The 24489-nt window shown below is 42.5% G+C and overlaps 2 protein-coding genes across 8 annotated transcripts in view; both read left to right on the forward strand.

Annotated features, from left to right (window-relative positions):
• SLC44A1 (solute carrier family 44 member 1) overlaps positions 1–1768 on the forward strand; it is a 179466-nt gene extending 177698 nt beyond the window's left edge. The window contains exon 16 of the mRNA XM_070596197.1: positions 853–1768. Within this exon, the coding sequence (XP_070452298.1) occupies positions 853–867 (15 nt within the window). The 3' untranslated portion in view covers positions 868–1768. The remainder of the gene's footprint in view (positions 1–852) is intronic.
• A 6971-nt stretch (positions 1769–8739) lies between these two features.
• FSD1L (fibronectin type III and SPRY domain containing 1 like) overlaps positions 8740–24489 on the forward strand; it is a 61838-nt gene continuing 46088 nt past the window's right edge. For 3 of the 7 annotated variants that reach the window (XM_070596038.1, XM_070596039.1, XM_070596041.1), the window contains exons 1-3: positions 9429–9615; positions 21450–21545; positions 24087–24218. In XM_070596038.1, coding sequence (XP_070452139.1) covers positions 24168–24218 — 51 coding nt within the window. In that variant the 5' untranslated portion in view covers positions 9429–9615; positions 21450–21545; positions 24087–24167. Of the gene's footprint in view, positions 8938–9410; positions 9616–10505; positions 10665–21449; positions 21546–24086; positions 24219–24489 lie in introns of those variants that run through there. The other 4 variants (XM_070596040.1, XM_070596035.1, XM_070596037.1 and 1 more) reach the window with 4 other exon arrangements.

Here is a 24489-nt window from a genome sequence, read left to right on the forward strand (position 1 = left end):
GAACACCCATTAGGCTAGTCTCACCTATCCCACTGCTAAGTGAGTCACGGGAGTGAAAAATCCAAAGTTTCATGTGAATTTCAGGATTGGGTCTCTGACAGTACCATACAATCAGATTCTCTAAATTAGTTTTGAATTTGATTCATTATGTGTTTGTTTGACTCAGTTGTTCAGCTATTCTAAAACGTCTTTGTCAAAGAATAATACTGACATTGATAATGACAAATGCTAATCTAGTACTCCGTACTATGTGTCAGGAGTTGTTCTAAGCACTTTATATTTATTAATGCATTTAATCCTCTCAACAACCTTAAAGGAACATACCATGATTATCTTCATTATATACATGGGAAAACGTAGACACAGAAGTTACTTGCCCACAAATATACAGCTGACAAGGGGGTAAAATCAAGATTTGAACCCAGGTTCTCAGATATCTTTTTTTTTTTGATGAGGAAGATTGACCCTGAGCTAATATCTGTTACCAATCTTCCTCTTGTGCTCGAGGAGATTGTCCCTGAGCTAACATCTGTGCCAATCTTCCTCTATTTTGTGTGTGGCATGCTGCCCCACAACATGGCTTGATGAGCGATGTGTAGGTTTGCGCCCAGGATCCAAACCTGTGAGCACCGGGTTGCCGAAGCGGAGCACACGAACTTAACCACTACGCCACCAGACCGGCCCCAGATATCTTTCTTATTTGTTAATCTAAGTGTGCGTGTATTTGCCCTCTTACATTTCAGTGTCTTCCCTAAAGATGATGCCACACTATTTCTTGTTATCGATTGCTTTTCATGTGTCGTGTTCCCCTAGGAGAGAAGCATTCATTTTCTCGATGTGTTTATTTTTCAGCTGAAGAAAAGGTGACTGGCCCCATGAGCCCGGAAGAATGAATTCAGAGGAGGCTGTTTACACGAGGTTCTCCCACTCACCAGCTGTTGAGAGTCTGAGGCCGAAGAGCAGGATCTTATTACTTCAATGGAAGCGTGCGACCACGTTCCCAAGCCAACAGCAGCCAAGTGGATTTGCTACAGTGGGGCTGTCTAATAAATGATTAATCAGAAGCATTGGAGACAAATGTGTCTTGCAGCAGTGTCTTCAAATTTAGTGTTGCTTTCTTATCTAGCCTTGCGTGTGTTTAAGTGATCCCTGCTGCTTCTCGCTCTGGCGCCAGTGCTAGCTTGAAGGCTGGATCCGCCATGGAATTCTCTCCATTCAGGCTGGGTCTGTTCTATTTGACTGCTATTTATGGAGCCATTGTGGGTTAATAACTATTTATTGAGTGCCTGTTCCATGCCAATTATTAGGCTGGGTGCTTTACAAACATTTAATCCTCACAAAAACCCTGTAAGAATGCACCTATCATCTCTATTTTGCCAACAAGCAAAACGGGGGTGGGGGGGGGTGGCTAGGAGAGGTTGTGTATGGGGATCACATAGTTGGCAGAACCATGGCTCAAATCTTGGTCTAGATCCAAGGCCCCTGCACCTTAACACTGTTCTGCCTGTCACTGCTCCGAAGATCCTCAGCCCCTCACATCATCACTGGTCTTCCTCTCCTCAGTAGAGGTGGGGATGGTGGTGGGTGTATGTGGGAAGTGTCTGAGTGAGGGGACTGGGGAGGCTTTAGAGGCACAGAAGAATCACAGATTATTTTCTAAGAAAAATAACACAATGTTCTTTTCGATCAGGGGTTGATAAACAATGGCCTCTGAGTCAAATCCAGCCCCCAACCTGTTATTGTAAATAAAGTTTTATGAGAACACAGACCCACTCGGTCATTTATGTATTGTCTGTGGCTGCTTTCTCTCTACAATGGCACAGTTGCATAGTTGTGACAGAGACCACATGGCCTGCAGTGCCTAAAATGTGAACTATCTGGGCCTTTCCAGAAAAAGTTTGCTGACTTCTGTTTTAGGTGACTTAGGAAGAAAGCCAACAGTTTTCATTAAGGCCAATTTATTATTTTTTCCTTTTGACTGAAAAACTAAAGATGTGTAATGCTAAGATAATCACTGTATTCAAATGGTGGTGGTGGTGGAGTCGGGGATGGGGTAGGGGGCTATAGGCCTCTATCCAGCGAAAGTTAAGGGACAGGGAGTAGAAGGGAGAGGTCTGGGCCTCTGGGTCCCCAGTCAGCTCCTCACGCCAGACTCATCCCGCTCCTGTCTTTCCTATTCCTCCTGCCAAATCATGTTTCCCCAAATAACTCTTTGCTCATGAACTTGTAAGTGGCTTCCCACTTACGACATGCTCAAATCCAAACCCCCGAGCCCAGAGTTTAAAGAACATGACAAAATGACCCCTACTAATCTCTGTCTCCACGCCTTTTTCTTTTCTTTTTTTCAGTCATGTGGAAGTCATGCCAAATTTGAGTTTATATTTCAAAGCTAATTTACTCATCTTTGATTCACTTTCATGTAAGCAGAAAAGTAAACATGTAATACTTGTAGGTGGTGTATTTGATAACAGGCAACCAGGCTGAGCTTCCATATATGATGCCACTTCACCTAAGCTAAAAGTTACAAACAAAAGAAACATTTATAAATGTGTTACTTTTCTATAGTAGACATTATCTACTTGTATTTAGAAAGGAATATTCTAGCTGAGGTTTTGTTTTATTTTTAAGTTGTAATATCATAAGCCTTCTCCCACAGTGCTGTGTATTTTTCATAAAGATAATTTTTCATGGCTGCCTAATATTCCGTCTCCTGTATGTTCCAAAGTTTTCCTACTACTTCACCAGCATTTGGGCATGAAAGCTTGCGATTTCCATTCGTTTCATCTCCTATCTCCGTTCCCTGGAGGTGTTCTTCTCATTGTTTCCCAGCTTTGCTCAGGAAAGGGTCTTATCTTCCCTTCCTGTCTGCTTGTCTTAAATCCTGCCCTTCCAGCTTAAGTCCTGTCACCTTGCCTTTTCAAACTCCTATTGCTGTGGGAAAGTTCAGATTGACCTTCAGAATGAGGGATGGATTTCAAGACACTTATTTCCCTAGGAAGTGCTGACACGGTACCATCTGAACCTGACAGCAATGGCGTTGCAGCATCAGAGGACGCACAGACGCCGTTATTTCCTGGTGCTGTACTCAGGAGAATGGTTTTAGAAAATAATAGTAGATAGCTAACGTATATTATGCACTTTCTATATGTCAGGCATTATTCTAAGCACTTTCCATCCGTTGTTATTTAAAACTTCATGACAACCCTTCCAAGTGGGTACTGTTAATACTCTCATTTTACAAATAAGAAAATTGAGGGACAGAGAGGTTAAGAAATCACCCAAGGCCATGCAACTGGTAAGTGGTAGACTTGGCATTTGAATTCAGATAGCTGGTATCAGAGTCTGGGTGCTTCACCAATGCAGTAGAGGTACAATCATTCACTATGGCCCTTTCTCTCCCTAGTCTCAGTCTGGCCCATGCCATTGTCAGAGCATATGCAGAGGGAGAGGGGCTGCTGGGTAATTTTCTCATGAGGAACAGTGAGCCTGTTCCTCCGTGCTGGAGAGACCTGACTGGGCACCAGCATCCTTTCATAATGAGGAGATCAACAGGCAGATAAATTTGCGTTGTCCTTGGCCATTCTCTGAACATGATGAGTCCAGAGGCATTTCCCGAGCCAGGTCAGGATGTGATGGAAACACCTGTGTCTTCCAGCCCTCACTCATCTGTGTGTCCAGTGCCTAGCATGAAGCAGGCCATCACACATGGAGAAGGCACGGTGACATAGTAATATCATAATGGTTAGAGTTTAGTTTAACTCTCGTGCCCTCTCCCAGGAAGAGGTGGGGCCTCTAGCAATGGATCATATGAGAGTGAGGGTGGGGAGAAGAGATTCAGAGTACATTCCAGAGGTGAGGACAATTGCAAAGCTGAGTCAGAAAGGGTATAAACAGCTATTGGCCTCTAGTTTGCAGAATGATAGAACCTCAGGGTTCAGAAAGATGTTAAACTTTTTCTCTCCCAGGTAACCTTCCAGTGCCTGATCCTCCTATGACAGCTCTGCCCCCTATGCCCAGCCCCTGCTTGGATACCTCCACTCATGGGGACCTCACTACCAAAGTCCATTCCAGCTCTGTATGGCTCTGTTAGAAAGGTGGACTTTTTATTGAGTGGAAGTCTATTTTCCTGTAACTTCCACCAATTGGGTCTAATTCTAACTGTGGGGATGCTAGAAAAAAAGTCAGCTCCCTCTTCCGCACAAGAGCCCTAGAGAGATTTGAAGTAAATGATCATATCCTCCCTGAGTTTTTTTTCTCCAGGCTAAATATTCACAGGTGTTTTATTATTATAATTTGTTAAGGTGGAGATGTTTATTTTTGTTTTTTTCTCTTTATTAAAATATAATTGACATATGATATCATAGTTTCAGCTGTACGACATAGTGATTCAATATTTGTATACATGACAAAATGATCACCATGGAAAGTCTAGTTAGCATCTGTCCCCATGCGAAGTTACTACAATATTATTGACTGTCTTCCCTGTGCTGTACATGACATCCCCATGACTTATTTATCTTATTACTGGAAGGTAGTCCCTCTTCCCAGCTGCTCTAATTCTGCCTCTTCTCACATGCTTTCCAGGCCTTTTGCCAGTCCGGTCTGTGTCCACTCACTGCTTCCTGCTTTCTTAGAGCTCTCCAAGGATGCAGCTAGACCACCCCACTGAGCACCAGCCAACATCAGAGCAGAACCATCTTCTCCCTCCTATGAGAACTCAGATGTCTATAACGAGTTCCTAGGGTCAGAAATTAGTACTCTGAGTTCCAAGGGGTCCCAGGGATTTTGACTAAGTTTGGTTTTTAGTGAGAATGGGGCAGGAAAAACAATTAATTAGGGCCAGCGTAGTGGTTAAGTTCATGTGCTCCACTTTGGCAGCCTGGGGTCCACGGGTTTGGATCCTGGGTGCGGACATAGGATGGCTTGTCAAACCATGCTGTAGCAGCATCCCACAGGAAATAGAGGAAGATTGGCACAGATGTTAGCTCAGCAACAATCTTCCTCAAGCAAAAAGAAGAAGATTGGCAACAGATGGTAGCTCAGGGCCAATCTTACACACACATACACACAAACACACACACACACACACACACAAAAACCAGAATTCATTAGGTTCCTATGGTTGGGAAGAGATGATAATAGCTTATATTTTTTGAGTGCTTATTAGATGCCAGACACTGCTAAACACTTAACATGAATTATCTCAGTGAATCCACACAACAACCCTTGTAGGTGTTACTCTTATGATGCCCATTTCTTAGCTGAAGAAACTGAGGCTTAGAGAAGCTCAGGGTTTTCCTGGGCTAGGTGGTGGATGCTAAGACTCAGACCAGATATTAACAGGGAGCAACAGGGGAAGATTTGAGGCTTCAACAAACAGCAGCATCTGGCCAATGATTATGCTTCAGAAAAGCCAGGTCTATCAGTGAAAAGGGGAGATAGAGGTGAGAGTAGGACTCCTAAGGCCCCAAAGACCAAGAGGGACAAAGCCACGCAAAGGTGGCACAGAAGGATATGATGTGCAGGGGCCTGATAAAGTAACAGCTACCATCTGTTAAATGCGTACTAAGCCAGGTGTTTTGCATACATAATCTCCTTTAATCCTCACAGCAACCCTACCTGGGAATTACTCCTGTTAACAATCGCTGTGTTACAGATGAGGAAATTGAGGCTTTTCGCAGTTAAATGAGTCACTGGAGGCTACCTGGCTGGTAAGCAGCAGTGTTAGGATTCAGATTCAGACTGTTGACTCCAGGCACATGGCCCTGTACTGACTCCCAAAGGGGAAGAGTGTTGGGAACACGTAAGGGAAAGAACTTTCTCTCCCAAGAGATGGGGGATGCCAGAATTTATGAGGGAACTCAGGCTGCGGGCAATGTCTGGCATGAGAGGACAAGGAACCTGGTTCTGGAAGAGACAATTTTGCTAGCCTCTTTACATCAGTGGTACCAACCCTGAGGCTATCCTAACTTGAGGTTTCCTCAGAAAGGCAGTCCTGGAAGCCCAGGAACCTCAACAAATAAATATCCATGACTAGATATGCTGTCCCAGAGTCTGAAACCTAAGAGAGGAACCATTATGCCTCTGGAGTTCCTTTTAACAATTTGCCTTCTCTTAGTTTAATGGTTCTCAAGCTTCAGAGCATCAGAATCACCTGGAGGACTCGTTAAAGCACAGAGTACTGGACCTCCACCCCGAGTTTCTGATTTAGTAGGTCTGGGGATGAAGGCTGAGAATTTGCTCTTCTGACAAGTTACCTGGTGGTGCTGATGCAGGTGGTCCAGGGATTAGAGTTGAGGACAACGGCTTTAGTTTATTAGCAAAGCTACTTTTGAAAATTCCTAAACTGACCTAGCTGTGACAAGGTAAGTACAGAAAATGCGAAGGACTTGCCCGCCGGCCAGAGCAGCAGGAGTGGGCTGGGGGTGCAGACTTAGTGCCCAGCTAGGCAAGTGACTGTGGTGGGTGAGCACATACGGGCGGGAGAAGATAGAAGTCACAGCCAGAAGAGACTAGCTGTTCCTGGATAGGAACGAGGGGAAGCAGAAGGCCCAGAGTGAGCTGGGCAGGGGAGCCAGACTGGCCGCAGAGACAGAGATCTGGCGAGGGCAGAAGTCAAATGGGGTTGAGCTCTTGTCAAAAGCTGCAGGCACCTGGCTCGGCTACAGGGAAAGAACTAGGGGAGCGAGGAGGCAAGGAGCCAGGAGTGAGCTCCTGGGAGGTGACCTGCGACAGAATCTGGCGATCACATTTCAGCTGCAACTCACTGTCTCCAAAGCCTCTTTCTGCCTCCCCCTGTGGTTCTGCCCTCCAGCCCTGAAGTGCCCAGGAGCTGTCCTCTGACTGTGTGGAGGTGAAGTCCTTGCAGCAAGAGAACTGGGGACAGTGCTAAATGCTGTTTCTTCCCCTTAGTGGTGGGTCCCACAGTGACAGGCAGGGACAGGGCTGGGGGAGCTCACAGTTGGGAGGTTTGACCTCTGATTCTCCAACCCCTAGGCTGCGTTTCTCCTTCACAGGAAACTGACTCGGCAGCAGTGTGTGCAGTGCAGAGAAAGGCCTTCACGGCTGCAGCAGTGCGCTAGTGGCTGGGTGCCTGGCTGCTCACACTGCTCCTCATGGAATTAGGGCAGCTTGGCTAGCAGGCTCCTGCCCCTTCGGACCAAGAAAGGGAGCATCTCTCTGTAAGACCGCACACCATCACTCCGTTCAGCTTCAGGAGCAAAACTGTGCTCATAGGCTCTTCCTGGACCCTGGCCTTCAAGTGCTACCCACCTAGCCTGAGCCACGTTCCTGTGTTCCATTTTGTGCCCTTCATCCTGTTTCTTGTACATGTCTGTACAGCTAGAGAAGGATTTATTGAGTGCATACCAGACGGCAGGCCCTGTGCTGGGAATACAGATATGCGTAAAAGAAATCTCGACCCACATGGCAATAACAGCATAGTCCGGGAGAGCCATGTATAGAGATAGTTACAGCCTGGTAGGTTAAATGCTGTTTCTTAAACATAGAACTCATGCCCTCTCATGGCCTTTGTATTTGCTGTTCCTTCTGTCTAGAATGTTCTTCCCCAGATCTTTGTATGGCTCATTCTCTCACCTCATTCAGCTCACTGCTGAGAAAGGCCTTCAGTGACCTTCCTACGGAAAATGCAGCCCTCACAATTCTGAGTCCATTTACCCCATGCAATATTTCTTTATAGTATCTCTAACCACCGCATGCTGTTTATTTTTCTATCTATCTATCTATCTATCTGTCAGCCTCCCATACTAGATTGCAAGCTCTCCAAGTGAGAGCAGGGCCTTGTCACTGCTGAATTTTCCGTTCGTAGAGCTATACCTAATAGGTACTCAATGTATCTTTCTCTTTTGTTCCCTCCTTAGAAAGGAGTGCCCAGGTGAACTTTTCCGAGCCTTTCCAGGGACATTGGAATGGAGGATGAAGCCTGTCTGCTCGGGGAAGCACATTTCCAAGCCTACCTTCCCAAGCTTTCTACAGTCCTCAAGGTCCCCTCAGTTCAGACTGAGCAGGTCCTAGCTCCCCACCAATAACTATAACTTACTGAGCATTAAGTATGTACTGGGCACTTCAAATATGTTATTTAATCCTCACGATGCTCTGCAAAGTCAGCATGATTTCTCTTTTTTTTACCGAATATGAAACAGGCTCAAGGAGAGTGACTTGCTCAAAATCACAGGTTGCAAGGTGTCCGGAGGGGGGGCGTGGGGGGGTGGGTTCTCTAGGAAAAGTCTACCAGGTTCCACAGTCTACCCATGTTTCTGCCACGGTCCTGCAGGCCTTTCCCATGTTTCCACCACATTCCCATTCCAGCCCTTCCCTTCACAGTGGACAACTGGGCCTGGTCTGGCCTGGCTGCTCCTCCAAGGCCAGCGTAGGGAGCTGCTTCAGATACCCGCAGGATGGAGAGGGGGCTGATCTGTCTCCAGGGCCAGAGCTGCCCTTCCCGTGGCCTCCCCACCGGCCTGGCTGCAGGATGCCCAGTGGTCCATTCCAAGGCCTGCAGCGATCGCGCACGCTGGAGGAAAAAGGATGGGGGAAGGAAGGAGAGGCGCCTTCGAAGAACCCGCAGGACCTAGGGGGGAGCACTCTCTGTCAGTCACTCCCTCCGGGACCTAACACCCCCTCCCTGCTCCGGCCGGCGGCAGCGCGCAGGCGCGGGCGCTCCTAGCCCCCTCCCTGCTGCGGGCCGCCCTTTCACCCTGGCAACCGCGGCGCGACGGCGGCGCGCGCGGGCTGGGCGCGGACGGGGCGGGGCCGGGCGGCGCCGGTGCGGGCTGGGGCTGGGGCGGCGGCGGCCGGCAGGACCTGCGGCCGCGGGGAGCGGTCTTGGCGTGTCCCATCCCCTCCGCCTCCTCGCACGGTTCTGCGACGCGCTCTCGGGCCCAGCGGCCTTAGCCTCTGGCCATGGACTCGCAGAAAGTAAGCGGGGCCAGGGGGCCGGGGCCACCCAGGCCCGGCGGAGGGTGGGCGGGGCGCCCGGCAGGGTGGGCGGGGGGCGCGCGGAGCGGTGGCGGCGGCGGTGGCGGTGGAAGGCGAGGTACCCCGGCCCCGGCGGGAGCGCAGCGGCGCCCGCAGGACTGCGGGGACCACGCCCGGTGACCCAGGCTGGCCTCTGCCGCGCACCTGGTCCGGGGCTCTGGCTCCTGAGGGCAGATAGGAGCCGTCCCATATTTTCTGCAATCCTTTTCTGCAGCGCTCCAGGCCTTCTTTGGTTCTTGCATCCTTCCAGCGTGCTAGCGAGGGTTTATCCCTCCCCAGCAGATGAGGGACGCGAGGCACACGGGGTCTCCCTGCTGATGCTCTTGCCTCCACCCAGTCGTTCTCCTCTTGCCACAATACGTGCTTCTGTAGAACCCAGCCTCCCTAGTACCGCCCCCCGCCCCCTCGTGACTAGTTCTTAAGCAGGTCCCAGTGTTGAGTGTCGGTTGAATTGAGGGAAAAGACCGACGGTTGTTGGGGCAGCGGTCCCACCCTCTTCGATCAGTTCAGTGTTGCTGGTCCGTTACCTTAGCGGCTGTTGTGGCATGTTTTATACTTTCTGAACAAGTTAAGGAGAGGATATACAGAACTAGCCGTTTCAATTAAGAAAAAAATAGAGTACGTAGTCAATGTTTTGAATACAATTAGAAGTGAGTTACTAATGTTCAGTCATAATCCGTATGTAGAAATCGACCACCCTGTTCTCTTTGTTAGATTATGGTAATTGAAATATAGTACTGTATAGGAAGGAAACACGAGGGTTATTAATAATGGAGCAGGGGAAAACAAGGGCATATCCAAGAGGCCATTCTTTTCTATTATTAGATAGAAAGCACTGGAAAGACTTATTAGAATAATGTTTTCTGTAATTTTGCCTGGATTAACCTTCTTGAGGAGCCCTGGGGGCATGAGAGAATAGTGTAAAGATGTGCTAAGCCTTGACTATTATAGTATTTAGCAAAAGTGCACGTGATTTCATTGTATGTGTGCATCTTGAAACTGATTGGATATACTCAATTTTTATTTCCATGACTATTGGGAGCAGGGCTGTGGTTAATGGCTTATGGGGTTGGTGGGCTGGATAACAGTAAGACACTTAAAAAAATTACATTTTGTGTGTTTTGAATATATGTTTAAAACATGTCTTCCTAAATTTGTAAAACATTTTACAGCTTATTTAACTTTTTAGGTAAAAATCATAAGATATCTGAGTGGACCTTCGTTCAGGGCAGAGACTTCAAGTCCAGAGACTTGGTTTCCATACTGCTATTTACTAGCTCTGTGATATGGCGCAGATCACTTAACTGTGATTAATCTGTTTCCTCATCTATGCAGTGGAAGTAAGACTGTTTTATATAGGGTTGTTGTCAAAGTCAGGTAAAATAATTCATTATGAAAACTTATGCAGCATTTTAAAGTTTTCAAAAAGAATAAGTGCTGAAATACTCTGTGCGCTGTAAAATGTAATTGAAAACAGTATTTTAATATAGATTATCTTGTTTTGCCAGGGCGTGCATTGTCCCTCACTTTAATGAGGACTCAAGTTTGGACGTTGTGACTCCTGCAAGTCATACCAGTGGCCATAAGGCTAAGATCTGAACTTATTTGGTCTCATTCTAAATGATACATTCGAGTCCCTACACCTACCGTGTGCAGTTTCCCTAGAGGTAGCAAGGAATTAGCTGTTCTTTCCTATTGATACTAATGTATCTTAATTTGTGATAACTTTGAGAATCAACTTTTCAATATTAGAAAATCTGTTGAATTTTGTTGGTGGTATCAAATAATATTTCTAATAAAAAAGCGCTTTGTTTTATAGCTTAAAACGAGTATCTGGTGTTGATGCTTATGACCAATTTAGTGCTCTGAATTTGAGCATCCTTTTCTCATAAATTACTGCAGAATCAATTATATACCTCAACTAATAAGGAACTAAACGGGATATTTATTTCTCTTTAAATAAGACAGTAAGTTGTATACCTGTGGCATGATTTTTCTTTCCTGCTACATAATGTTACAATGACAATAGTAGCAGGGATGGTACCTTAGTCAGTGTAAGGAAAATGGTTAGGTACTGCAAGTGGCAAAGGGTGACATGGCTTGAATATGTACCTGTTTGTAAAGCATTGGGATTTGGACTTTAAATTACTAAGAGGATAGTTCTGGAACCTCGTCTCCAGTCCTGTTTATGAGCTGAAAGAACTTGGATAATTTGCTGTGTCTCTCTATTTCCTTGTCTATAAAACAGAGATAATAATTGTACTTAATCTCAAAGGGTTATCGTGAGGATTGTGTTAATTTTTAAAAATCACTTGGTGCCTAGCACACGTAAGTACTGTTAGCTGTTGTTATTAATTTCATAACCCCGACTTCAAAATAACTGTTTTTGTTGATAATTTGTGTAACTATTTTTCTAATCCAGTCTAGCCATTTTTTACCTTTGTCCTTACATTTTAAAGTATGTATTCTGTTTTTACCTTTTTAATAAATGATTTCAAATGGTGATACCAAAGGAGAGTTGTTAAATCCTAATTGAAAGAGGATTGAAAGTTCTGACTCATGCAATCTGACAATGGAGGTTAAGTTAGCTGGACAGTCTTACAGAAGCTTGATGGTGGCTAGTCAGCAAGTGGATTAGCTTGACCAGCTGCTTTTTTGTCTGTGAAAATAACTTGGACTTCAGTGTCGTGTTAGCAACAGATGCTCTGTTTGAGCAGAGGAAGAAAACATCATTGCCTTGGGTATGTAAGGCGTCCTGTTGGAGACAGAAGACCACAGTATTATGTTCTAGAAATAAACAGAGGGAGTTTGTTTATATGGAGTTTCTGGGTCGCTTTTGTGGGCAGGATGTGTTATGGATAGGTGGCTTTGTTTGATACCCAGACCTTTTGATTATGTCCTTAAGTGGTTTTAAGATAAAATCTCAAAGGTTTCTTTACCTGATGAAATGTGTATATTCAAAGAAACCATTGAAACAAATAAGACATTTACACCTTTCTGGAATCTTGGCACTTAGAATTTGATGGAGTTAAATTTTTTGTGCAGGAGATCATTCACATTCAGAGGGGTTGCGTTTCTAGGAAAGATACATGCTGTAGGAATAATAACGTGGAGAGAGAGGGGGAAGGGATCCCAGAGGAAGGATGTCTCGGAGAGCATATGTTGTCAGTTGTTTCCTTTTCCCCACTTTTTCCTGCTTTTCTTTATTTTTTACTTGGAAAGGGGTAGTGGTAGTCAAGTGAGGCTTGACTGGACGAGACTGGACACACCTAGATTGGGGAGATGGAACTGAGTAGGGGAGTATTAAAGCGTGACAACCAGCAGCAAGTAGTATGTCTACGTTGGTTTCCTTATTTCGGTTTTCTCCTCTACCCAGGGGTTTGCTATCCTTTGCCTTCATCTCATACCCTACCAGTTCAAAGACCTCCAGACACCCAACCAACTGTCTCATGTTCCAAAAGTACTCATTCTTCTCAGTAAAAAAAAAATATTGTTTCCTCAGGAAAGGAAAGAGAAATGAAGTTTGAGTCCTGTTCTGCCTCCAAGATTGTGTTAGACTGCTTTAAACTCTCACAGTAGCTTATTCCTGTTGCACAGGTATGGCTAATGAAACTCAGAGAGGTTAAGTGACTTTCTCAGAGTCACACAGCTAGCAAATGGTAGTCTGCATTCAAACCAGGTCTTTCTTCACAACCTAAGCTTTTTTCATTATCACCCTTCTGGCCTGAATCCTTTGCCTTTAAATGGTGGTATATAAAGATAATTAAAACTTAAGATGTTAACAGGAATAAACACCCAGTTTTTTTTTAAAGAAGCTAGTTAAGTCTAGTGAAAATAATTGGTAGAAAATATAGAATATGATTTGGGTAAAACCCTGGAATTTAGTCGCTTGCTGCCCCAAATCAAGTTGTTATTTTTCTGTAGTATATATATCTCCCCTCTCTCCAGCTCTTTTTCTTTTTTGAGGGGGAGTCTTAGCTTTCTAAAGTAGAGCTGTGGGGGCTGGCCCCTTGGTCAAGTGGTTAAGTTCGTGCGCTCTGCTTTGGCGGCCTGGGGTGTTGCTGGTTCGGATCCTGGGCGCGGGCATGGCACCGCTCATCAGGCCATGCTGAGGCGGCATCCCACATGCCACAACTAAAAGGGCCTACAACTAAAAATGTGCAGCTATATACCGGGGGGTTTTGGGGAGAAAAAGGAAAAATAAAATCTTTAGAGGTGTGAACAGGAAAGTGTAAGTGGGGTTTCATACATCCCAGCCAAGCACCAGCACAGTCATTCACATGGAATGGATCCAGGTAATCTGGAATGTACAAGGCATGAAATGCCCTCTTCAAAGGACCATGCTGACCTAATCATGATCACTGTATTTAAATACAGATATCTTCATTTTTTACTTTTGAAAATTTTTTGATGTATATTGCCAAGTTGCCCTTCAGAAGGCATTTGTGTCATTTTGTACTGCTGCTAGCAGTCCCTGAGAGTACCCCCATCTCTTACTCCCCCTCCCTTAATTAGATGGTGGGACCTCTGGTTTCCTTGGCTAAATACAAGCTTCTTATACTTCAGTGGATGGAACAGCAAGTTCAAAGGTCCCTGAACGTGGATAAGCCTTCTTCAGCCTCTGACACGCTGTTTCCTCAGATCCTAGATGGGAGGATACCTCGTCTTCTGCCCTCATATCTTACACCTGGGCTCAGGGTTGAAAGGCAATTATTCCCCACCAGGTCTTTCACTGGATTTTTTTTCTGTGGTTCACCTTGGTTGCATCTGTATACGGGTGGCATTCCTAACCGTTTCACTGTTAGAGAGGGCGTAGCTTTCTACCAGTTAGCTGTTTCTGCTTGTATTCCTCAACTCTGCAACAATGTTTCGTTCTCCTTTCCCAGCTTCTTGCATCACATGTGAGCACAGTACTCTTGTTTGTGTTGCCATAGCTATGATCAACTGGTAAGATTCTGGTTGTCTAGTTTATTAGCTAGACAGAGCTTTTGGATTTCAACTCTTGTTACCTAATTCAAAGGAGAGGTCTGTGGTCTGGATTGATGCGGGTGGCAAGCTTCCTGGTGGCTTTAGGGTATTTTCCAGGAACGTTGTCGGCTGGGTTCATTGATTTCTTTGCTCTGGTTGTAGGAACCCTGTGATTGTTCTGTCAAGTCCCCAGCAGTGTATGCAGCCTAGGGCAGTGTGAAAGGACAGGCTCTGGAGGCAGCTTCCTGGGTTTAAATTGCAACTGCCGCTTGATAGCTGTGTGACCTAGAAAGGTTCCTAACTTCTCTAACCTTACCTTTCTTCACCCGTAAAATACAAAGACAAATACTACTCTTAAAAAATCTATTGTGATGATTGAAAAGATATTAACAGCTTAGTACAATGCCTAGAAAGTGCTTAATGAATACTAACTGAAAAGGCTGTAATAATACTCTGACTCCCTTAAATTGTAGATTCATTAGTGATATGTGCAGTGATTCTAGATTTGTGTATCTGAAATGTCTGGAAAACTAATGTAGCATTTGAATCAGAAATCTTCTCCTGGTCTGAGTAGACACTGGTGGGAAACCCTTATGTCAGAGTGTTTCTTTAGTTATGACCACTTGGTTATTGGTGCCCTCAGATTCAGAGTAGCATATAAACTTGGGGTTAATGGCTTTCTGCCACTGGTTATAAGAGCAGGAAGTTTCTGCATCACAATTTTGCACTGGATAGTTTCCAGTTAAGTAGCCCAAGTTGGCAGAGTTTTTTGTTGGATAGAGCAGAATTAAGACACATTTAAATTTGTCATCTTAACGTATGTTAAGCTAAAACCAGTAGAACCATACCATTTCAAATGGTGAAAGTCATCATGTTCTCACACTTAGGAGATGATATGCCTGTAGTAAGAATGGCTCTTTCTGTAGCCCTTCTGTCTGACAGGGTGGTATGTGTTACCACCTGTTGATCAGTTCCGGTTTTTTTCAATCTTGAGGTAAAATCATAGTCCTTTTGGTGCCCTTGGATGTTCTGACCTCCTTTTCGTGAACTGCTGATCTTTCTGGTCTTTCAGGTAGTACAGTGTAATAGTTAAGAGCACAGACTCACGAGTCAGACTGCCTTAATTTGAATCCTGGCTCTGCCACATATTAGCTCTGAGATCCTGGGCAAGCTTCTTAACCTCTCTATACCTCAGCTTCTGCATTGGGAAAACGGGGATAATTATAGTATCCTACCTCATAGGATTCTTGAGAGGATTAGATGAATTAATAACTGTGAAGAGCTTAAGATAGGGCTTGACCCTTAAAAGTATAAAAGGGTTATTATTATTTTGTTCAGTCTGTTGATTTTGCTTTTATATCACATAATTTATCATGACTATAAGCATAACTTTAAGCTATGCTCCTTTGAAGAGGGTACCTCATGCCTTGTATATCCCAGATTACTTTGATCCATTCCATGGGAATGATTGCAGTCATGCTTGGCTGGGGTGTATAAAACAATTCTTCTTGTTAGAATAGCAGTTACTTTAGCCTAATTTCGTAGTCGAGTAATTGAGAGGCTTAATCCTGATACAGTAGGTTTTTCCGAGGTCCTAGTAACTGTTGTGCATGACCAAGGGTTAATGGCTGACATTGCCTGTGCACACTTCCTCTGAACACCTGTTTTCTATATATTTTACTGTGATCCAGCAGAATTTTGTCAAAGCATATCTTTGGACCTATATCACCTAGAACCTTTAGTCTTGGCCACCTTAAGTCTTGTAAAATACAATTATCTGATGTAGATAAGCTTCAGATAATTTATATGACCTTATCTGTCTATGTCTGTCTATCACTTTATCCATCAGTGTTTGGAAGGTAATGGGAAACTTGAGATCTGAGATGAAATCTGAGACCCTTTCAGGTTGATAGAATCTCACGGAGCAGATGAAAGTTGTCTTCGCCCTCCTTCACCGTCAGGTTTTGATAATAAAAGAAATGAGGCAAATATATATCACAATGGACTTATTCTATAACAATACATTTTGTATATGTTTTAGAACAGTGGTTACAGGTAGAGGAACTGATAAATGTGAGAAGCAAGGCATATAAGAGAAACTTAGAGCAGGCTGCTGCAGCTGGAATACAGCAAGAGAGAGGAAGTCTGTGTGAATTGAAGCAGGGGAAGTAGGTAATGAGAAGATCATTCAGGGTCTTACAGATTATGAAAGGTCATGTTAACAGGTAGTGTTAAAAGATTTTCGATTTTATCTAAGGACCAGTGTGAAGCCATTGAAGATTAGTAAGCAGGAAGAGTGATGCTATCATATCCCAGAGTTGCAGTGTAGAGAACTAATTATTGGAGAGAGAGAATGGATCAGAGGCCAGTTAAGAAGTTTTGCAAGAGCATAAATTGAGATATGCTATTGACTTGTACTAAGACAGTGGTAGTGATTGTAGCACTATTTAGGGGTAAAATCTACAGAACTTGATGACTGCATGCAGAACAAAAATGAGGAGAGGATATGATGATGGCCTAGGTTTCTGGTTTTGCAGCTGCTGGTGCCATTTGCAAAGAGAGAACACTGGCTTGGGTTTAGAGGGGGACATCATGATGTGTTGAGTTTTGGAGTGCTTGTGAGACATGTAGTTGGGGATTTCAGGTGAGCGGTTGGGTTAAATGGTTTGGAGCTCAGAGGAGAGCCACTGTATCTAATGGTGCTGTTTGTGTGCAGCTTATATCACATTCATTGAGATTTTTAGCTTTGCATTTCCTCTTCATCTTTATCAATTACTTGTGTCTTCCTTATAGCAGCTATTGATTTGGAGGCCCTGCCGGGGTAGAGTGGGGTAGAAAATTTAATGCATTATGTTATCTTTTAATTCTTTTCTGCCTCTTTCTCTAAGTTTCAGAATACAGAGTATATAGATTACCTGCACTGGCATGTTGCCTACCGTATTTAGAAAACACTTTTAAAAAATTCTGCTGAATTTGGTACCTATTCAACCAGCCTCCCCTTGCATACCTCCTGTGTTAGGCTCACACTATCCCTGAAGACACCTCTTCCCTGACTCCCACCACCTAGAGAAGACTTTAGCCTTATGTCACATACACAAGCTAGGTTGAAGTTTCAGAACTCAGCTCATATAATCCTAATCCTTTAGTTTTTATAAGTTTTGGTGTTGGTGGTAGTTTGTCTTAAATATTTTGGTCCCTTGTAATTTGTTTTCCAGTTCTATGGAGCTCCAAGCTCCTTAGTTCTTTCTGTCTTCGTGCCATTTCCACCCTGGATCTAGCCAGTCCATGTCCTTGTGAGGTCCAGAATTCTTGAAGCCCTAGTCCCCTTCGTGATTTACTTCTCAGCCCTCCCTGATGACCCCCCCCATTGTAGTAGCATACTCCATGTGAGCCCTTGATTGCACTCTTTTGCAATTGCTTATCCTCTCCACAACAACAGAGTAAAGGGCAAGTGGCTTCAGAGCTTCTGGAGTCCTCGTCTCAGCAGCCTGCCTTTGGGACACTTTCAGGATACTGCCCTTTTTTTGTTCTAAGCTGAGAATAGCTTAGGGTAGAAGCAGCACTTTATCTGCATTAGCTACCAAGGTCATATTGGTTACTTTGGGTTCTGACAGTTACTCGTCTGGATGATTGCTTCTTCTGCAGCCATGTTTACTGATGCATTTGGTAGCTGTGAAAATATAGGTGACCTAAATTCTGAGGCTCCACAGCCCTCTGCAGCTGGCTTGTCCATCCTTCCAGCATCTCAGTGGTGGTTGTTACAGCAAAGGCTCTGAAGCTCTCCTGCCCTAGGGATTGGAGTAGCACCTCCCTGGGAATCTCCCTCAGCCTTCAGTCTTTGTTACTTTGGCAGTAAGGCAAGGCTGCCTTTCTTAGGACATGGACCCTTTATCTAGGTGTTCCGTGATGGACCCTCATGCTTTACTAGAACTCCCAGGTAAATTAAAAGTGTGAGCCATAGAGTATTCTCTCTTCAAAGAATGAAGTGATCTTTCCCAGAAATAGTCTATCAGCCTTTAAAGACCTTTCCTTCCCAACCACTTTCTGGGGGAGTATAGTACTTTTAAAGCCTTAGGTAATTCATGTAGAATACCGTTCCCCCAAAAGCTTTAACACAGAGATTGTGGGGTTTCTTTTCAGAAGTATTGCTGTTAATACTTCTTGGGCCAATACAAGTTGAGAAGAGTCACTTTTCATTCTCTGGTGATAGCAGAATTTTGAATGAATTAAGGGGGAATGGTAAAGGCAAGATTAACTGTAATCTAAGGGTATTATATCTTGGAGGTATAGAACAGTACCATTCACAAAGGATGGCATTATCCTGATGATTCTTTGAGTTTGTATGACTTACACGTCAGCTGTCCTCAGGTGCAGTCTTGTTTTTGTCACATGTCAACCTTGGCATGGACGTTTGTACTCTGTGTGATCCCCAGAGAGTCCTTTCTAACTGAAAACAATGAGTAGTGTAGGTTTTACGGGAGAGAAGATTGTATTTCTCCCTTTGTTGTAAATATTAGGGGGATCCCAAAGGAGTGCTGCTTATGCTCCGATTTTTTTTCCTTTTGAGAGGTGGTGATATTATAATATTACCTTTCCATTTCTAGTGGTAATATTTACATAAATAAAAACTGAGAACTTGGTGAAATTCTGGTAAAGAAACTTGATTGTAACATTCTAGATTGTATCCACATATAGCTATTATATTTCAAGAATCTGGCATAACATAAGCACATATAGAAATTCTGGTATTCCAAGAAGAATTTCAGAAAGCTTTTAGGTTGTTATTAATTGCAAATTAAGCAGATCAATATGGAGTGTTTGCCCTATCACCACTTTTTGAAATATATTGACTATTTGGATGGTATAGGCTTCTAAGGTTGTATTGTCCAGTATGGTAGCTTCTAGCCACATGTGGTTATTGAGCAGTGGAAATGTGACCAATTTGAATTGAGATGTGCTGTAAGTGTAAAAGGCACATTAGATTTTAAGACTTAGTACCAAAAAGAAAGGAAAGAAGGAGAGAAGGAAGGGACTCAGTAATTGCTAAATATTGATTACATGTTGAAATGATAATATTTTGCAACAGTTGGGTTAAGTAAAATATTAAAATTAATTTTATCTGTTTCTGTTACTTTTTTTTTTTTTGAGGAAGATTAGCCCTCAGCTAACATCTGCTGCCAATCCTCCTCTTTTTTGCTGAGGAAGACTGGCCCTGAGCTAACATCCTTGCCCATCTTCCTCTACTTTATATGTGGGATGCCTACTACAGCATGGCTTGCCAAGCGGTGCCATGTCCACACCTGGGATCTGAACTGGCGAACCCTGGGATGCCGAAGTGGAACGTGCACACTTAACCGCTGTGTCACTGGGCCGGCCCCCTAGCAAACCACATTTGAAAAAGAATATATAATTTATTGTATGAGTATTTTATGTGACGGGCAAATTGGTTAGATTTAGAGACAGTATTCTAAAGTGGTAAAGACAGACTGAGCATCATATTTATCTTACTAGCAGGGTCACTTGGGGCAACTGGTTGAATCTCCATTTTCTTATCTGTACAATAAGGATAACTCTGCCATTAGGAAGGATGGATGGGGAGGCAGGTACAGTCCATTAACCAGAAAGAGCCCAGTCTGAATTGAAGCTTACTATATGCAGTCTGAGGATTGTGCAGAACCGTTTTTTTTTTTTTTTTTTTTGAGGAAGTTTAGCCCTGAGCTAACTACTGCCAGTCCTCATCTTTTTTTGCTGAGGAATCCTGGCCCTGAGCTAACATCATGCCCATCTTCCTCTACTTTATACGTGGGACGCCTACCACAGCATGGCATGCCAAGCCGTGCCGTGTCCACACCCGGAATCCGAACCGGCAAACCCCAGGCCGCTGAGAAGCAGAACGTGCGAACTTAACCGCTGCGCCACCGGGCCAGCCCCCGTGCAGAACCGTTTTTAACTGTTCCATTGTGTAGTTTTTACATATACATAGAGCCTTCTTGGATGAATACTCGGAAGACTCAAGTCCTCTGGCCTCCTTTTCTCCATCTCTGTACTACCATACCAGTCTTGTGCCCCCCTTCCCCCAAGTCCTGGCTCCGTTCTGCCGTTCTCTTGGTCATCTTTGTATTGATATCTTGGTGCATCTGTTTCTGGGAGAACTACTGACAGGATAAGCGGCTAACTTTTGGTGTCAGTCTTCTCTCATAGCATAACTTTATTGTGGTGCTATACTAACATGCCACCGGCAGTGAAGGTGGGAAGAAATAGTGCAGGTAAGTGAATACAGCGGAGAGCTCTAGGCAGCCCCGAGGATGGTGATGACACCTGCTTATCTCCAGCGATTGTTGTGAGAATTAAATAGGACTGTTGTAATTATTTTTAATGTTTAACTGCAATAATGCTTTATGAACATTTATATAAAAAGTGTTACCTTTTTATCAGATTATTTCCTGAGCTCTTTATATATAGCCTTTTATCAATATCTGATTTTATTTTAAGGAGAACCTTTATCACACAAAATTAGAATATTTGTGCTTGAGGTGCTTACAGAAACAAGGCTTGTGCTTTTGGGGAAGTTAAAAGGTAAAAGTACTTAAATTTCCTTTTTACTGAGAATGGAAGTATCTTGTTTGAATTTCCTTGTTACTACCCATGAAGATTTATTAAACAGCTGGACCTGTGCTGCCCAACATGACAGTACTTCCACGTGTGGTCATAAAAAATGAAATTAATTAAAGTAAAAAATAATAAATTAGTTCCTCAGTTGCTCTGTCCACATTTCAAGAGCTCATTGACTTCATGTGGCTAGTGACACCATATTGGACAGCACATATATAGGACATTTCCATCATAGTAGAAAATTTTATTGGGCAGCACTGAACTAGAGAGTATGGGAAATGAAATAACCATTTTACTTAAATAGGAAGCATTATCAAAAAGTCTGAGGTATTTGCTAAAATTCCTTGCTTTATTGTGGTTCTGTAGCATCTGTAAATATTGCAATGCATGTTGTAATTTTAGCTACAAATTTATCTTTCATATTTCTAAAATGTGTTTTATTTTCATAAATGAATAAAATGTGAAATTTCAGTGTCTCTCTGCTTTTATTCCTCATATCCCGAGGCTGTGTTAGAGGCTTCCTTTTGTTTTTGTTTTTGCAAGGTTTAAAGATTTAGTTCTCTTCCTTTGCCATGGCCTTATGACCTAAAATAATACTGTTGATATTAAGCAATATTTGATCATCTTCAATGTGAAAGTTATGATGATGATTAAGTTGTACTAAGAATAAGAGATTTCAAAACAGTGCAAATACATATTCCATCTTTTGTAATTATAGGCCTTTGGAAATTTTGAACAATGGGAAGCTTTCCATTGCTCCTATTTATTATATAATAGACTCTTACATAAAGGGTTTGCTTAGAGAATTGTTGTGAAATTACAATTCTCTTTTATTAAAATATTGTAATATTTAATTTTTTTTTTAATCCTAGGAAGCTCTGCAAAGGATCATTTCAACTTTGGCAAGTAAAAATGATGAAATTCAGAACTTTATTGATACACTAAATCAAACACTAAAAGGAGTTCAGGTATGAATCTTTTTAAAGTTTGTGTAAATTTGTCACAAAAAATGATTGTTGGGTCAAATCAGAAGTATAAATATACTCCATCAATTATGATTGATTAGATTATAAACTAATGGAGGTGAGAGCAGGGTTTTTAAATGGCAGATAAATAAAAATGCTTTCTTTGCTATTCCTGTATTCTCCATGGAAGGATCAAATAGTAATGGAAAAGAAAACTGGACTAGTAGTTGCTAGGGAATATTATAATTCTCACTTTTGTCCCTTTCCATTTTATGTTTGTCTTTTCTGATCCCAATTAAGAGAAAATTGTACCTTTCAAAAGTACTGGAAAGCTAAACATTTCTTTTACAGTAAATAGTAGAAGGAAAATGTAGACGGTAAGAGATCTGCTTGTAGAACTAGATAAAAGTAAAACATAGAAGTAAATGGTGAAGTGTCCAATGAGGAGAGAGAGGAGTGTGTAAGGAAATGGCCTCAGGTTTGGGCAGATGGCCCAAGTGTAAATCATCACATGTTGATTGTGGAAGGGGCCTTAAGATCATCTGGGGGTACTTCCCTTTGAATGTGCCTTGATGAACTTACGGATTATTTCTTTGTGAAATAAACAGATTTGTAAGATACTTGTATGCAGCGAATCGTTCCCTGTGGTTTTGTTTGTTTTAACATAAGTAATTGCCTGGTTCTTGGCCTTTTAAACCTTATGCATAAGGTCTTGTATTTACTTTACTTCTGAATTTGCTGCAATTGAAGTTAGTTTATTGTGATTGTCACCACTTGAACTGTCTTTCTCGAACTGTTTTATTGGAAAATTTGTTGAATACACGAATCTGCTTTCGTTAAATAAGCAAAGCTAGTGGTTCTAACACTTCTGATCTATGGACAAGAGAATCATCACATTTGACGTCTTGACAAAGAGCCCTTAGGAGAGAGCTATTTTTCTTTCTTTCTTTTTTTTTTTTAAAGATTGGCACCTGGGCTAACAACTGTTGCCAATCTTTTTTTTTCTTTCTGCTTTATCTCCCCAAACCCCCCCGTACACAGTTGTATATCTTAGTTGCAGGTCCTTCTAGTTGTGGGTTGTGGGATACCTCCTCAACGTGGCCTGACGAGCAGTGCCATGTCCGTGCCCAGGATCCGAACCCTGGGCCGCCGCAGCGGAGCACGCGGACTCAAACTATTTTTCTGATAGACAAATTATTAGAACTCTACCTTAGAATCCAGAAAAAAATAGAGGGGGAATTAAGTTATACCCTTGTCACTGAAGATGGGGGCATAAGAGGTAGTGGGCAAGAGACTGTAAGAATGTGCCAATTGGTTATTGAGGGGGAAAGAGTAGTTCACCTCCTTTTTACAGGTGAGCAACTGAGGTCCAGAGTTTAAGTGGCTGGTCCAAGGTCACTCTTACTGCGTGGTCAGTGTGGGATTTGACTTAGGTCTTCTGCCTTCCATACGGAGCCTTTCTTCTTGCACAGCTTGTTCTTACTGCCAGATAAACTAGTAAGATTGTTGACACCACTTTTGGTTTGACTCCAGTGAGATGATGTCTGTTTCTTATGAACATTATATGCAAAAGTTTGGGTTATATTACAGTAGATTACTCATATTAGTTCTCTTTACCAGTGTCAATTTGCTTAATTGACTGATTCATGTAAGTTGAAAAATTCCTTAAGATAGTTTCTTCTATCTTATGATTGCCACAAGTATGGATATTGCTTTATCTAGAAATTTCACAGATATTTTATTTCTTGCTGGGATAGTATCTTGCTTAATAAGGCATTGAGGAACTTTGGGAAGTCAACAGACTTGAAATGCTTTATTGATTCTGCCATAGTAACTAGTTGTGTGGTTTTGGGCACATCGTTTATCTGTATTTTACTTCATAAAATTTAGGAGTTTGACTACAAATTCTAGCCAGTAGATGATTTCTGAGGTTCCTTCTAGCACTAAAATTCACTGATAACTCTCTTAGGATCCAGTGAGGAATTGCTTAGTCTTTTAAGTTCTGTTTATCCTACGTAAATGTAGTGTTTTAGACAAACTGAAAGATTTAAAAATTTACACAAAATCAGCCCTATCCCCATATTCCCAAACTGTTCCTCAGAGTTATGGAATCGAAATCTCTGGAATATTTTATTGAAACGCTTCACTGTTGATTCTGATACACAACAAAGGTTGAGAACCACTGGCCTGGGGTCTGCCTTAGAGCCTGAAGGTCAGGACAGAGTTCGCAACCTTAAAACAACCTTTCACACTGTCCTGGGGAAACAGTATTTTAAAAGGTGAAGAGAGTATGGGCTAGTCCATAAGAGGTGCCAACGCATAGCATAGCTGAAATAGTACTATCAACAGTCGCAGCGAGCTTCTTAGATTTATCTGATTTTAACCTTATGTCAAATATTAGAATTTTGTTATTTTTATGTTGGAATGCTGAGGTAGTTTATAATATGAATTATTCTCTTCTTTGATAAGTATATCTCCTAGTTTCTTAATGTTTGACAGCTCTTTGGTAAAATCATTGTTTTATTTTGTTTGCTTATTAAACAGGAAAATTCTTCTAACATACTTTCAGAGTTAGATGAAGAATTTGACAGTTTATACTCCATATTGGATGAGGTGAAAGAAAGCATGGTTAACAGTATCAAGCAGGAACAAGCTCGTAAGTCACAAGAGTTACAGGTGAGATCATGGAACTATTTAAATATGAATAATTTTAGTCTATTTAATGCTTGATTTATTGAAAGCAAAAATTTGTGTTTCTGTGTATAACTGTACTTTTATTTTGTAGAATAATGATTCTTAACTTTGTTTTGGTTATAGAGATCTTCCTTTTTAATTGTGATAAAAGATAGAATATTTACACTCTTAACTGTTTTTAAATGTACAGTTCAGTAGTGTTAGCTGTATTTACGTTGCTGTGTAACAGATCTCTAGAACTTTTTCATCTTGC

This window comes from Equus przewalskii, chromosome 26 (assembly GCF_037783145.1).
Source record: "Equus przewalskii isolate Varuska chromosome 26, EquPr2, whole genome shotgun sequence".
NCBI classification, from domain to species: Eukaryota; Metazoa; Chordata; class Mammalia; order Perissodactyla; family Equidae; genus Equus; species Equus przewalskii.